General features: G+C 39.1%; 1 protein-coding gene across 1 annotated transcript; it reads left to right on the plus strand.

Moving 5' to 3' along the window:
• Positions 1-3,244: 3,244 nt before the first annotated feature.
• Positions 3,245-14,420, plus strand: LOC148014456 (gamma-glutamyl peptidase 5-like). Its single transcript, XM_087666433.1, has 4 exons — positions 3,245-3,605; positions 7,203-7,358; positions 13,069-13,236; positions 13,936-14,420. Exons 1-4 carry the CDS (start codon positions 3,294-3,296, stop codon positions 14,029-14,031), a joined length of 732 nt encoding a protein of 243 aa, XP_087522559.1. The 5' UTR covers positions 3,245-3,293; the 3' UTR covers positions 14,032-14,420.
• The last annotated feature ends 204 nt before the right edge of the window (positions 14,421-14,624 follow it).

Raw genomic sequence — 14,624 nt, forward strand, 5'->3', positions numbered from 1 at the left:
ACAAACCACTGTATATACACTGGAAAGGCTAAAGATGATAGGTTGATAGTGTTGATTCTTTATGTGGATGATATGTTGATAGCTAGGAAAAACAAGTATGAGATTGATGCCCTAAAGAAAAGGTTAATCAAAACCTTTGAAATGAAGGATTTGGGGGGATATGAAAATCACTGTCTTGGCATGCACATAATCAAGGATAGGACAAAGAGATTACTCTATCTATCCCAAAAGGATTACATTAGGAAAGAGTTGCAACATTTCAATATGGAGGGGGAAGGTAACTAAAACTCCATTATCTTCATATGTGAAACTTAGTGTTGATGATTGTCCCAAATATAACAAGGAGAAGGCTAAAATAGCCAAGGTTCCATATTCATCATGTGTGGGCAATCTCTTGTATGCTATGATTGCCACTTGCTTGGGGATTGCATTTGCAGTGGCAGTAGTGAGAAGATACATGTCCAATCTTGGCAAGAAGCATTTGGAAGAAGTGAAAGGCAACTTGAGTGGTACAAGGGATATGTGCATATGATTTGGGAGATATAGTTGTGGTGTACTTGGATACGCAGACATAAACTCTATAGGGAATGTTGACAACTAAAAGTCAACCACATGATATGTTGTTACCTTGTATGATGGTGCAATCTCATGGATGTATCGCTTGTAGAAATATGTGGCATTATCTACCATTGAAGTTGAGTATATTGCAACCACAAAGGCATGCAAAGAAACTTATGGCTTGCTTGTCTAGTGGGAGATTTGGGTCTCGATGAAGACATGCCATTGCTACATAGTGATAGTTAGAGTGCTATCATGTTGGTAAATAATCTAATGTTTCATGTGAAAACCAATCACATACATGTCCTCTGATGTATAAAAAAAGGACACTTGGTGGCAACATGTTCGAGCCTAATTGTAGAAAGTTTTCAACATTCATGGGAGGCATTGATCAAAATCCATTCGAAATGTTGTGATAGGGTTGCAAAATAAATTTTGAGCAATTTCATGCCATTTTTGCCATCACAATTGGGCTCCCCAAATTCATGAGTATAAAATAAATTATGGAAGCAAGGGATATGAGAGGTAAGGTAGGTAGAGGGTCAATACTGTGGCAATATATTGAATCTTTGCAAAATCTCATAAGGATCCACATCATTTCGAGCTAACCAATTCATACTTCAAAGTGGTCATGACTAGCTCCCATGTGTATCATAAAATTGCAGTAGTATCGGGGGGGCCACAACTTTACTATCACCCTTGCCCTACCTAACATGGTGTGAGCTTCTTTTTGTGTAATTCTCAAGATTATCTAACCATCTCTATAGCGTAGAAGCTTCTTTTTTTGGAAAAACTATCAAGATTATTTTACCATCACTATAGCATAGTCCATCAAGGAAAAGTTGATAAACTTGTACTTACTAAAAAAGAATTGTTGATGTCAAAGACATTTAAATGTATGCTTGTGATTCACTTGTGCGCGCGCGTACACACACACACGCACGCACGCACGCATGCACGCACATGCGCTTGCGCGCGCGCACACACACACACACGCATGCACGCATGCACACGCACACGCACACGCACACGCACACGCACACGCACACGCACACGCACGCACACGCACACACACACACACACACACACACACACACACACACACACACACGTACATCTAGCTCATGGAGTAAATCTTTATTGGTTAGGCAAATTGTATATTACCAAGTATAATGTTACAAAGGGGCCTTAATATAAGTTCTACTATTTGATGTAGACTAAAAAAGGGTCACACTCTTTATATAACACTTTGCATCTTAGTAGGTGCTAGGAATGTGACATGATTTATGGATCCTATTTTATAGCTTTAATGCTTTATTGTGCAAATTCTCCCTTTAGTTATTATATTTTCGAATAGTGCACTAATGTACACATTAAACCTCTAGTTATTAGATTTGGCATTGATTTTTGTATTTGTTTTCGTAATTAGTACCTGAACTTTATTAAGCTTTTTAAATCTAACCTCTAATATTATCTTGATAGACCCTTGTAATATTACAATACATTGCTTATGAAATTAATTTATTTTACATTTTTTGCTTTCTCTCTTCTTTAACAACAAGTATGATTAGTGTCAAGTTGCCCACATTGATAAAAGACATTACATCATGTTTACAAATGATTTTTCTAAGCAAATGTTTAGAAATAGTTAGACAAAAAACAATCATAATGCAACATGGGCACCATACATGAATGTGAAATTTGGTAATAAAACATTCTAGGATATGCACTTGTTGATGTGACTCATCCGGAGTGCATGAGCCCTATCCTTTTTGGAATCTTTATCCTTATGTCATTTTAATATAATATTTAAACTAAAAACACTCATTCAATGAAACTTGGGCACCCTATATTTAAGTGGAATTTCGTAACAAGAGTTTCTAAGATACACATTTGTTGACCAATGACTCATTCACAGAGCGTTAGCTTTATCCATTTTGGAATCTCTATCTTTATGCAAAGGTTTAATAATCTGTAGACAAAAAACATCCTTAATGAAACTCGGGCATCTAATGGAATTTGGTGACAAAAGTTTCTAGGATATGCGTTTGTTGATCAATGACTCATTCACAAAGCATTGGCTCTATCCATTTAGTAACATGTGGGCTAAAAACACTTGTGTAGTGAAACTTGGGCACTCTACGTTGAAGTAGAAATTGGTACAAAAGATTCTAGGATATGCGTTGGTTGATCAATGACTCATTCACAGAGCATTAGCTCTATCCATGTTGGAATTCTTTATGCTGCAGACTTTACAACCTGCAGTGGAGTGGAAGTTGGTAACGAAAAGTTCAAGGATATGCACTTGTTGAGTCATGAGTGAGCATGAACTTCACATTCATTATCTTGACATGAATGATGAATTGTTAAAGTGCCATAAGGTTCTCTTTGCTACTACCCTATGGTATCTATTAACCTTTATTGTGTTTTTCCCAATGAAGGTTGTTCTTACAAAAACTAGCTATTTTTTTGGAAAATTTACCCATAAAATTGGCTATTGGCGTAATATATAAATGTTTTTTTTTTCCCGTTGGTCGGGGAAAAAGTGTTTTGTGAACATTGGTATCTGCCACGTGGGATAGCTTGCTCCAACAACTGAGGAGAAGGGCTGTATCCACGTGTAAAGAAGGAACGGAATAACAAGACACAAACCTCATTAAAGGCCGACTTAGATACCCCGCATCGACCTATAAAATGGTGCAGAATCGACACCATTCTTATAGTGTGCGCAGACCATGGCTACTCCAACCCGTTTCCTCGTCTTCCTCACCGGCCATGCCTCCCCGTATTGCATTGCCAAGTACGGTGGCTATGGCCAGATGACAGTGGACCTCCTCCAAGAGCCCGGCGAAACCTGGGACATCGTACCTGTCGTCGATGGCGTCTTTCCTACCCTTGAAGAATTGGACGCTTACGATGGCTTCGCTGTGACAGGAAGCAAACATGACGCGCATGGCGACGATGATTGGATCCTCAAGCTCTGCGAGGTTCTGCAGTACCTACACCTCAAGCGCAAGAAAATTCTCGGTATCTGCTTTGGACATCAGGTGATATTTGGTAGCTCCCCTTGTATGCACAAGACATTTTGAGTATCGTCAGGCTTTTGTTACCTGGTTCCAACATCTAGTAGACACTTATCCTATTTCGTATGCTCATACTCTTCGTTGAATTTTGCTTCTCGGATCGAAGCGCAAATGTGGCGAATTTTACTCCTGGAGTTGCAAAAGGGATTTTAGCTTTGGGTATTGTTTGGGTCCCTAGATTTCTCATGAACAGAATGGCTAACAGGATATTATCTGTATCACATCTCGACATTCTTGCGAAGTTCCAGACAAATAGGCAAGCAGTCAGGATATTATCTGTATCACATCTCGACATTCTTGCGAAGTTCCAGACACATAGGCAAGCAGTCAGCCCATGACTTCTGTTGTATGTTCATATGCTTATATATGTATATCAACTATGTGTACTGATGTATATATACATCATATATTTGTCACATAGACATAAAACGCATAGTTCTGTAGATCATGGTCACAGATCATGGCTTCCGTACATATGCATGTAAATTATATAGGATGCATCAAATGTATGCATGCATTTGCTTATATAGAAATTCTATCAAATGTATGCGTGAAAGTAACAACGTAGAAAGGAGATTGATCAAGGAGGAAAAAAAAAGTAAGGGATGTGGAAGGAGGAAAGAGAAAGGACTTAGAGAAAGAAGAATGAAGGTTATGAGAAATAAAGGGGATAAGGAAAGTGAAGAAAGAAAAAAGAAAGAGAGAAGTGGGAATTTATGGAGTCTCACCGAACCTGTGTCTCAAGGATTGGGGTAGAACTGTTTGAGAGTGGTGTCAATGCCAATGTACTAGAAAGCCTCGTGTCTCAACCTAGTTGTCTAAAAGTAGAATGAGTGGAACGTTCAAGGTAGATGGATGCAAGTCTAAACCCTATGTGCTGTAGATTGATGTGTTAGCCTTGAATGGTGGAAGGTTGCCTTAGCTTGGAAAAGTGAAAGATATGAGGAGCACAGAGGTTGATGAAAGTATGATATCTATAGGTATATGCACTTAAGCTGCCCAATATTTTGCATTGAGTGTTGTTTTCAAACTTCGTTCAATCATGTAGCCATTCATGGGTGAAATGCATATCATTGATTAATAAGTTAATTTTTTATTTTTTAAGGTAGTGTTTATCACATTCACCATTTTGTTGAGATTTGGCTATATAGGATACCCACGAACTCTTAGACACTCAATCGAAGACTTTTTTGCCAATTATCTGTTGTGGCTAGTCTTTGATTGAAACTAGCCTCGGGGATCCCAAGGGTAGTAGACGATGTTTTAGCAAACACTGAATTTAGCAAGAAAACTCGAGACACGATTGGAATTGGATGCTCTTGCACTATACATGACACTTGTTGGCACCAAAGCTTGGCGCCCCTTTTAGCAGTTATTTAGATTATTGATGTATGCTTGAAATTAGTAACAAATGATAGTATTATTAGCGATTTCTTGCCGCACAACCTTGTCAGCTTCAATGTTGGCCTCCAACCAAATGTATATGAACACTTTGGCCAAGATAGCCGGCATTTAAACCCAAATTTGTGGAGCATTTACCTTGACAATTATCCTATGTAGCTCTCATGAAATTCCACACTGTTCCTCTCACAAGAAAAAAGGGATTTCTCCCGGTGTAATGTTAATACATCACTCTCTTTGCAATGAACTTGTTCAAAAAAAGGCTAAGATCTAAGAGGAGAATAAAGGATCTAGCTCTCATGAAATTCCACACTGTTCCTCTCACAAGAAAAAAGGGATTTCTCCCGGTGTAATGTTAATACATCACTCTCTTTGCAATGAACTTGTTCAAAAAAAGGCTAAGATCTAAGAGGAGAATAAAGGATCTTTGATCTTTATGCTGTAATAACTTGTTTGGATGAAGTTTAGGCTGAAAACAGCAATATAACTTGTTGTACATGGAGTTACAGAGCTGCCCAATGGTTTTTCCTTGTGGAGGAAAGACAATTAGTTGTTGCCATCCATATACATTGTTGGCTTATGCTCAATTGCTGAAACCTACAATTTCTACAAACAACAAAGGAGAGAAAAAAGGTTGTCTTCAAACTTGGGCTATGAGAGAGATAGAGAGAGAGAGAGAGTCTAAATAGCCAATAACAACTCTCTAAATGAGTAGTTGGTTGCGACTTGATTAATATTTGAAGGGCTAATCAATCAATGGTTGATTAATTGTAATTGAGTTGCTCATTGGAAAAGACTTGAGCACAGGAAATACTTTATAAGTTAAGTGAGTTGCTTATTGGGTGAAACTTTCAAATGAGTATTATTTCTAAGATGCCAACTTTCAATTTATTGAAAGTTTCACACTGCGCCTTGTTCCTTGTGCCTTGCTCCTGTATTACATAGCTTATAAATTTCTTTATTGCATGTCCAGTGTCAAATCCTTCACTGTTGTTGCAATGGTCACCATTCCAAGACCTAGGGGTACTAGAATTAAAGTTCATTTAATAAAAAACTTTGTGAAGCTTAATTGAATCATTAAGTTCATTTCTCATTTTGGTAATTAAACCATTAAGTCCATTTCTCATTCTGGTTTCATATTGGGAAAACCCCTACCAAAGTGATATCGTCATGACGTCCAAAACATGCCACTTTTTGTAAACCTTGGATTCTTCAGCAAAGATAGAAGCTTGAAGAAAGCCAAAGACCTATGATTCTACCTTATTCTAATGCTTGCAGTTTTAATAGCAAGGCATGCCATGATATTTGAAGATATCCATCATGAACAACTTCAAGGTATTCACCCTTCCAAATTGATATTGTCATAGAATTATTAAAAATTCCAATGTTTGCAAGCTTTGGATTTTTGACAAAATACAGAAGTTGGAAAAAAGCTAACGATTAATGATTCTTCTATGTTTTTAGGCTTATAATTTTAATAGCAAGGCATGCCATGGCAGTTGAAGATGTTCACCATTTTCTTAGCAATGTCTTCTTGAAATTGGGTTCTTCTGTATTGGATAGGTGTGCCAAATAAGGCAGCTGCTAGTGCTCACTGATGAATACACAAACAAGATTGTTAGTGAAACAAAATTTCAACCTTGCTTTTAATGAACAATAGCTGACCAATAAGCTAGTCCAAAGTCTAGAAGTGGCACATGCTTTAAGACTGTCAACAAATGAATCTTTGCCCAATTTATTGTTTGTATGACAGTAAATGATCACATGCAGAGCTGGGAATTGAAAGTGGTGCCAATTGATAATTACAGTTAACAATCTGTTGAGATTATAATGTTGGCACTTTAGCTAGGCCACTAACCTTCGGGTTAGTATGGGCCATCGGATATGATCATGTCCCTTTAGGATGTCAAGATGCTCAATCGGCTAAGTTGCCTCCCTTTGATTAGTTGTCAGCACAGCCATTTTCAGTCCTTACCCATCAGGTTTTCTTCCTACTTTGGAATTCATTTACCTCGTATGTTTTACCATTTTGACAGTTTGTGTATTTGGAGTGCATTGAATACCCTAGCATAATGATCATTTTGTAATAGGAAATCAGGTTTGAAAGAAAGTTCTGTATTGTTGTAATCAGATGAGTAATTTTTTGAAACAACTGTGCAGATTCTGAGTCGTGCTTTGGGAGGCAAAACTGGTCGTGCTTCTGTAGGTTGGGAGTTGGGGGCAAGGGAGATTAATCTGTGTGAAGCCAGTAAGAAAAAGCTTTATGGGGATTTTCTACCTTCTATGCTGAGGGTTATTGAGTCTCATCGTGATCAGGTGAAATCAATTACTCATTGTTCCCGTCAATTGGAAGTATGTCTTTTTACTTTTTTGAATTGAAGGCTACACTTGGTCTGTGCTAAGCAAACTGCTTGTGCAGCCTGATACTTGAATTGACCTTCTGAGAATTTGAAAACTCTCTCTCTCTCTCTCTCTCTCTCTCTCTCAAATGGGTGCATTAGATTGAACTCATGGTAACCAGGAGGCGAGTTCAAGTCATAAATCCATATGGCTATCTAATGAATTAGTAAAAAATGAAGATTTGACCTTGGGTTTGTTGGCAGATAACTCTTTCACTTACCACTAGGGTAGCCACTAGATTGTGAGAGAAAAGAAAGAGAGAATCGGGATTATGCATGACTGACACGTATGTGCAAAAAGAGAGACTAAGAGATTGGAAGTTATAGAACTGACATCCAAATCTTCACTAACTTGATTTGAAAGCACTCACATACATGAGTATGTGAATGGCTGACTAGGGTGACTTAATCTGAAAACTGACTGCTAGAAGACTGAGAATGAAGATTGGCTTTTAAGTAGCCCAAGTTCTTCAATAGGTTATGAGGTCAGAAGAATATTTAAAGATAACTGTGAAGTTGACCAATCCATTAAACCCACTTTATTGCTTAAGACCTTGGTCATTTTTGTACTCCTGGTTCTGGAAACTTTCTGACAGATTCTGGCTCATTCTATTGCCTAAAACTGCCTACAACTTAGATAACTATATTGGGCCTGAATCTCAAACCCTTAAATCCCATTAAGCTGCATGGTAGGTGGTGTATGCTGTCAAACTGACTTATATTGATAGAACACCCCACTGGTGGAAAGCTGGGTGGAGAAGTTCAGGGTTTGAGTTTGGATGCTTTTATCATTAACTTGGACTCATTCTGCCACCTTAAACGGTCCACAACCCAGATAACTACAATCGGGTAATCTCTTAAAGATCTAAATTCTCTTAAATTCTAAGGATTAAAGATCCTAAAGCGGCCTGAAAACTACCCCATTGAGCTGTAGCCTGTAGATGCTGTGAAACTGACTTGTATTGGTAGAAGATCTCACTGGTTGAAACCTGGGTGAAAAAGTTCCAGGGCTGAAGTGTGGATGCTTTTGATATCTTTTCTGAACCACTTTTGACAAAGAAAGGCCTAATAAAAAGGTAGTGACTAATACTGCTGTACTGGTAGTCTCCAAAACCACCTGATAATCCTCCTAGTTTAGAAGGAAAACAGGAAATTGGCTCATATTGAGACTGATGTTAAGCTAAAAAAGCAGCATTTCCCATTAAATCTTAATTAGCTTATTTAAACAGCCCCAAAACTTTTATGCTAAAAAGAGTTGCTGTGTTCCATAGCAAACTTTCCCTGCTTGGTTCCTCATCTGTAAATAGATAGTGTGCTCAGCCACTCAGCATCCCATTCATTTTCAGCCATCAGCTCTCTTCACTGTGTAGCTGCCAACTCTCATCTGACTGCTGCCATGCCAGCTCCAGCCCCTGGAGTCACCCTACTGCTGTGTTGCCTGCCTGCTGATTTTCAGCTCTTGGGATCTGCACCATCACTGCTATCTGTCCACCCTGCAATTTCTACTGCTGCCAAGCGACAGGCTGCTGCACCTTTTGCATGCTTCAAACAGACTCCATGATAGTTTTGGCATTGATCTACTCTTTCCAGCTGCCACCTTGCTTAGAATGAGTGCTGGTACAGCTGCGTTTTGATTCAGGTCTGCTCATACTGCTGCCGCCCTGCTCCTCGAGGTCTCCCTCAGACTCATACACACTCCTATAGGTCGAGTTTTATTGCCTCCTTGTGCCAACTGGTAGTTACAGCCCTTGGGATGTATTTCCAATGGACATCACACTACTCCCTTAGCCCGTTCCCATGAGAGTCATATGGTGTTGGAAGGTTCTGCCTTTGAGCATTCTTTACACTTTTTCATTCATTTCCAGCGTTCATTCACTTACTTTAGAGTTATCTTTCTTGTTTGTTTTGTGTTTTTGTCTGAGTTATTGTGTTCTAGTCATGTTTGTGCATTGTGTTTTCTCTGTGCAAACCCTAGCTTCACAAGTCGCCTGCGTCTAATTGAAGATGAACATGCCAAACCTACTCGAGATGAGAGTAATAGTCATGACTTAAAAGCTGGAAAGAGGACTATGAACATTGGAGAATCAAGAAATTCATAGCTAAACTGATACATAAATATTGGAAGCCTTTATGACCTATTGAATTGCAATGTCTAGAATTTTGAAGGCTACCCATGGAAAAAACTTCCTTGGAAGCCTCATGGTGGGGTGTATTGATGAAAGGAAAATCAGTTTTGGATCTTGAACTGGAAAATCAAACTTCATTGGAATGGGGAAAATAATTTCTCTCTTCATACCCTATGGTAGTATAGAGATGAATCTAGCCTCTTAAGGATACATGCATATGCCAAGCATAGAATAAAGTATCCTAGTGAGTTACAAATGCTAGCAGAGCTAGCACAACTTGATGGATCGTTGCTTGATAGCCATGACTTGAACCCACATATCCTTTGGTACAAAGAAAATTATAGTGCAACCATTTTAAGGCTACATGAAAGGCTGGGAACCCATTGAGTACAATTACCCTCAAAATGAAGAAGAGTTGCCTGTGATTTCTTCCCAAGGATAGAGTTAGTTAACTCAGAAAATAGAATGGAATAGATTTGAAGAAGTGGATCCCAGAATGATATCAGACTCCTGCATAAGCAAATCTATCAATATGGAGAGCCTTTTAATTTTTGGATTGAAGGATCCTACTAAAAAGTAGCTTTCTCAATCATTCTATCCAACATAGCTCTAGGAGCTCTAGGACTCAACAACTTTTGGAAACGAGTTAAAAAGCACACTAAACTTCTAGTTTTACTTCACATCCTCGTTGAAAAACTCTTTGCGACATGTATGTGGCCTCTTCATCGAGTTTTTGTTAAGTAACCTTGTTGGTGCCTATGTAAGAGAGTCTCCAAAACTGGTGCAACTCCAAAGAGCGTAGGGAATCCAAAGGCATAAATGATTCTTCTGCTTATCATTGTGTATACAAACAGGAACAATGGCTGAACAAGGTATCCTCAATGTACTCTGACCTGTATGCACTCCTGCACTCTACATATACACTGAACAGAATATGGCCATTGTCCCATCTGGAATACACCTTTGATCAGCTACGTATGCTCCTGAATAATGATCCTCAGATGCCTCTAAGCGATGAACCATGAATTCAACATCGTTCAGTTCTAATTGGGGTGCAATTTCTGCTAAGGAAGTTGTGGCAAGCAGACATCAGGTGAGCAGGTCATTGGCCAGTCTTTGGATCCTCTATAGATGCCAATTTCTCACCTTGTCATTTAGCATCAGCTTGCCCACTTGCTTGTTATTGCCTGCCATGCCCATTCTCCAATCAATATCTTCTCACTTTTACGATGGTCCTATTGATGTAGGGCTTCCTGGTTGGGGGATAGAGCACATAGTTGCCCTTTGATGAGCTAGGTGGAGCTGCTTTGCCTGACCAATAGCTTTTCAGACCATCTAGATTAAAAATTTGGCTTGGCTTGAGCATCGGTCCTGTGTTGAGTGATGCCTTGTTTGGAAAGTATGGATTCAGATGGACAATAGGATAGCCTATAGGCTTGGTGACAAGCTCACAGGTTGCATATGTGGTGAATGTCCTTGGCCTTTTAACTTCTAGAGGGAATAGTTGGTTCCATCTAAGTTTTGGGCCTTTTTAAACTTGGATAGACCAAGCATATGAATGGCTCATGCCTAAAGAGGTATTTTTGAAAGAGATCCCAAATCTCAAGGAAGCAGAGTGGAAGGTAGAGGAAGACTCATCATGTAGACTCATGTCAAGGCAAGTAGAACTAACATTATACCTTTAGGGATGTTGACAACAATGTTGTTCTTGCTTAGGATGGTGGTGGGATGGGGTTGACTATTCGCATGGTTTGCTAGTTTCAGCCTTTGTTGCCTTGGACTAAAGAGTCTTTGGAAGAGTTGGTACCATCCTATTTGACTTCTATTGTGAAAGAAATAGGGTAACTGTCCTTAGAATATCTGGGTCTCTTGGTAGCATGTCACTATCCCTAACTGCAGGGATGAGGTTGCATTAGTGGATTTGAAGTGTTATATGATGCCTTTACATTTGATCTTGCTGTAGGTTGTGCTTGGAGTTTATAGAGGAGGTTGTTGCATGGATAAGCATCCGTGGGTAGATATTGCCAAGGTTTTTCTAGAGGTTGTGATTTTGCATGGCAACACTCAAATTCAAACATCCTAATGTCGTGCCCTAATTGCTACTACCCAAGGGATTTAAAGTTTAGAGCCTCTCTCTTTTTGTTTGCTCTTTCACTTGATTTGATCTTGGCAGGAACTCTTATTATTTATCAGTTGGCATCCTCCTCACATTTGGCTGAAATCCAAATTCTTGTCTCAGGTTGAGGTGTTGGTTACTTCTAAACTGCTTGTTGTGCAATAATCTCAATAGGGTGGAAAGACAGGGTTTGAGGACAATCTGAGATTATGTGGTTCCTAGGCAGTTCAAATTTGTCTTTGGCATCCACCAGCATTTCTAAATGCATATGAGTTAAAGATTGATTTGGACTAGGTTGGAGGATGAAATATGATGTCAGCATACTCAGCTTGCCCGAGTACCAGGATTCCAGTTTTGGGGGGTCAGGCTTTTAGTATGCTCAATTTAAAAAAGCATACTGCCAATGAGGTTTATTGTAAAATTGTGGAAGGTAGGAGAGGGCTATTGAAAACACATGACCAAGTGGTGGGACAGAGTGCTTCAAGTTAGGAAATCCAAAATTCCTTACCAAAGTAAAGCCCTTGTTTGGTGATGACATGTGAGCTGCAAATATGGCCCACAGAATATATGTTTTTTGTGCTATGTGACAGAACTTTCCTCATTTTATCATTTCATGTCTGTTGCTAGACAGGTGTGGGGATTTATCTTGCAGGTGCAGACTTACATGACACATCGGTGTACTGCCAGCTGTGCCTGTGTTTTGGGAAAATTGCCATCAAGGCCGAATTCACAACTGGAACTTCCCCATTCGTTTCAGTTCTTTGCATATCTGGACAGCTTAATGTCTGTATATTTGATTTGGCTTTAAGCATTTAGTGTCATGTTGGTCAGGTTTAGGGATTATTACTGTGGCAGCTGGGTTCTATGGTATCTATAGGTGTTGCATTTGTGAGGTGGTTCTTCCATGTATGGAGATTATCTGATCCAATCCAAATATGGTTGCTGCATGTTTTCTCTGGTCTGGTCACTTTTGCATGTGTACAGGCTAGGAATGCTTTTATGTTTGCTTCTGCTTCAGGCATCCATGATTTTATTGGTCAGGTTTGGGGATAAATGTTGTGGGAGGTTGGTTCTAAGGTATCTGTAAGTGTTGCCATCACAGCCCAATTTGCAACTGGGGAACATCCCTGTTTGTTTCATTTCTTGCGATGGATGTCTTTGCATGTCTGTACAGGCTTACTATTAGGCAACATAAAAATCATTTAAAAAAAGATTTAAGGCCTGAAAAAGGCCAAAATGGCTTATGAGACCCAAGCATAGTGGTGTTTTGTTACAGTGGACAACCAAAAGTACGTTTAATGTGTGACTAAAGTCTAAAGAAGATTGCACAGGGAGAGTGGGAGGAAGGAAGAGGGAGGGCTTAATGATATGTACGTTTTGAACAGGTCTCCGAAATTCCTCCTGGTGCAGAACTCTTGGGTTATTCGGAGAGGACACCTGTTGAGGTTTTTGCAGTGGAAGACCATATACTGGGCATTCAAGGCCACCCTGAGTTTGAGGTGGATGTTGTTTTGGACATAATTGAATCTCGACAAGCTGCTGATGTGATCTCGGTGTGTACTTTACTCCAAGGCCTTCTTTTTAAGAAAGGGGTTCTGTACCCTTTTGGACAGGAGTGACTAAATGCTGGGATATATGTGGAGAATTCAGAGTAGCATGGAAGTTGTTTCTTTTTTACTGCTATCATTAAACTGTATCCACACGCATTAGGATGTTGGACAGTACAGTGCAAAAGCTGCACCAAGGTTGCTGCTATTGTCATGCCAAAATGCAGTCTTCTCTTTCCCATTCTGTTTGAATAATCTTCTAGTATGCATACAGTTTTTATTTGTACTATAGTGGTGCTTGGTATAAACTGGTTATTTGTGATGTGTGGGCACATCTGGTTCAACTCTAGACCAGCTGGTTCAAGAAGGCATCATTTAAAATGCAGGTCCAGTACTGTATTCCTTAGGGTAATGTGTTGGTAATTTGACATTAAATGTGTATGCCTAGCTGTGCATTGCACAAAAGATGATATTGAGAAACACCACATCAGAGGTAGACTGAGACTTCAGCCGGCGTACTTAGGAAGATGTCATTTGTTTTTTTAATGTTATATGCTAGTCAACAGTAAACAGTCTGTTTTAGGAATTGGGACAATAAGAAAAGCATGGAAAACATCAAAGAAAACTCATATGCGTGTCCAGCCTTTTTTATTTTTCATTACTCTCTAATTTTATCAACTCTGACAGTTGGCTGTTTTTTGTCAGGAGGACGTGGCAAGCAGTGCTAAAGGTTCCATCTTAAAATATGAACCAGATAATCAGATCTGGCAAAAGTTTTGTAAAAAATTTCTCAAGACATAAATCAAGCTTTTGTGTGTGGCCAATGGTGGCTGCCTGTACTATTTCTAGATCACTTTAGTCTATTTGTTGCATTCACTCTAATCTAGATCATGAGTTATAGAGCTAATATTCTTCCTTCTATGCACCCTAACCTAATTCATGAGTTCTTGAGCTCATACTTAGCAACATTTTCTGGTCAAAAATGGCATAAAAGACTCTGCGTATGAGGGACGTGGTTTCATGATATGTCTCGTTATGGAAAAGAAATGAATATAATCAGACATGGTGATATCTTACAACAATAGACGTGCACAGAATGCACATGCTGAACAGGTTAATTTGATATGCTTTGTGCAATGGAACAACAAAAACCAGGCATGATGCGTCTTGATGTTCACAAAAAGGAAAAATGAATAAGCTCCTGCATGTCTTCTCCTTTTTAGCATCTTCCATCAGTACATTTTTTTGCACGTCTAATAGGCTACTGAGTAACAAAGAACAAAAGTCAACCCATATGTACTCAAATCAATTATCTACTAGGCATTGGTCTTCTTAATTAATTGACCTGTAAAGTTGTAGTCATTGCCCAAATGTTGTGAACATCTAACTTAGAT

This window comes from Lygodium microphyllum, chromosome 25, assembly GCF_053477565.2.
Source record: "Lygodium microphyllum isolate KBCC chromosome 25, Lygodium_microphyllum_v1.1.10, whole genome shotgun sequence".
Classification (NCBI taxonomy): Eukaryota; Viridiplantae; Streptophyta; class Polypodiopsida; order Schizaeales; family Lygodiaceae; genus Lygodium; species Lygodium microphyllum.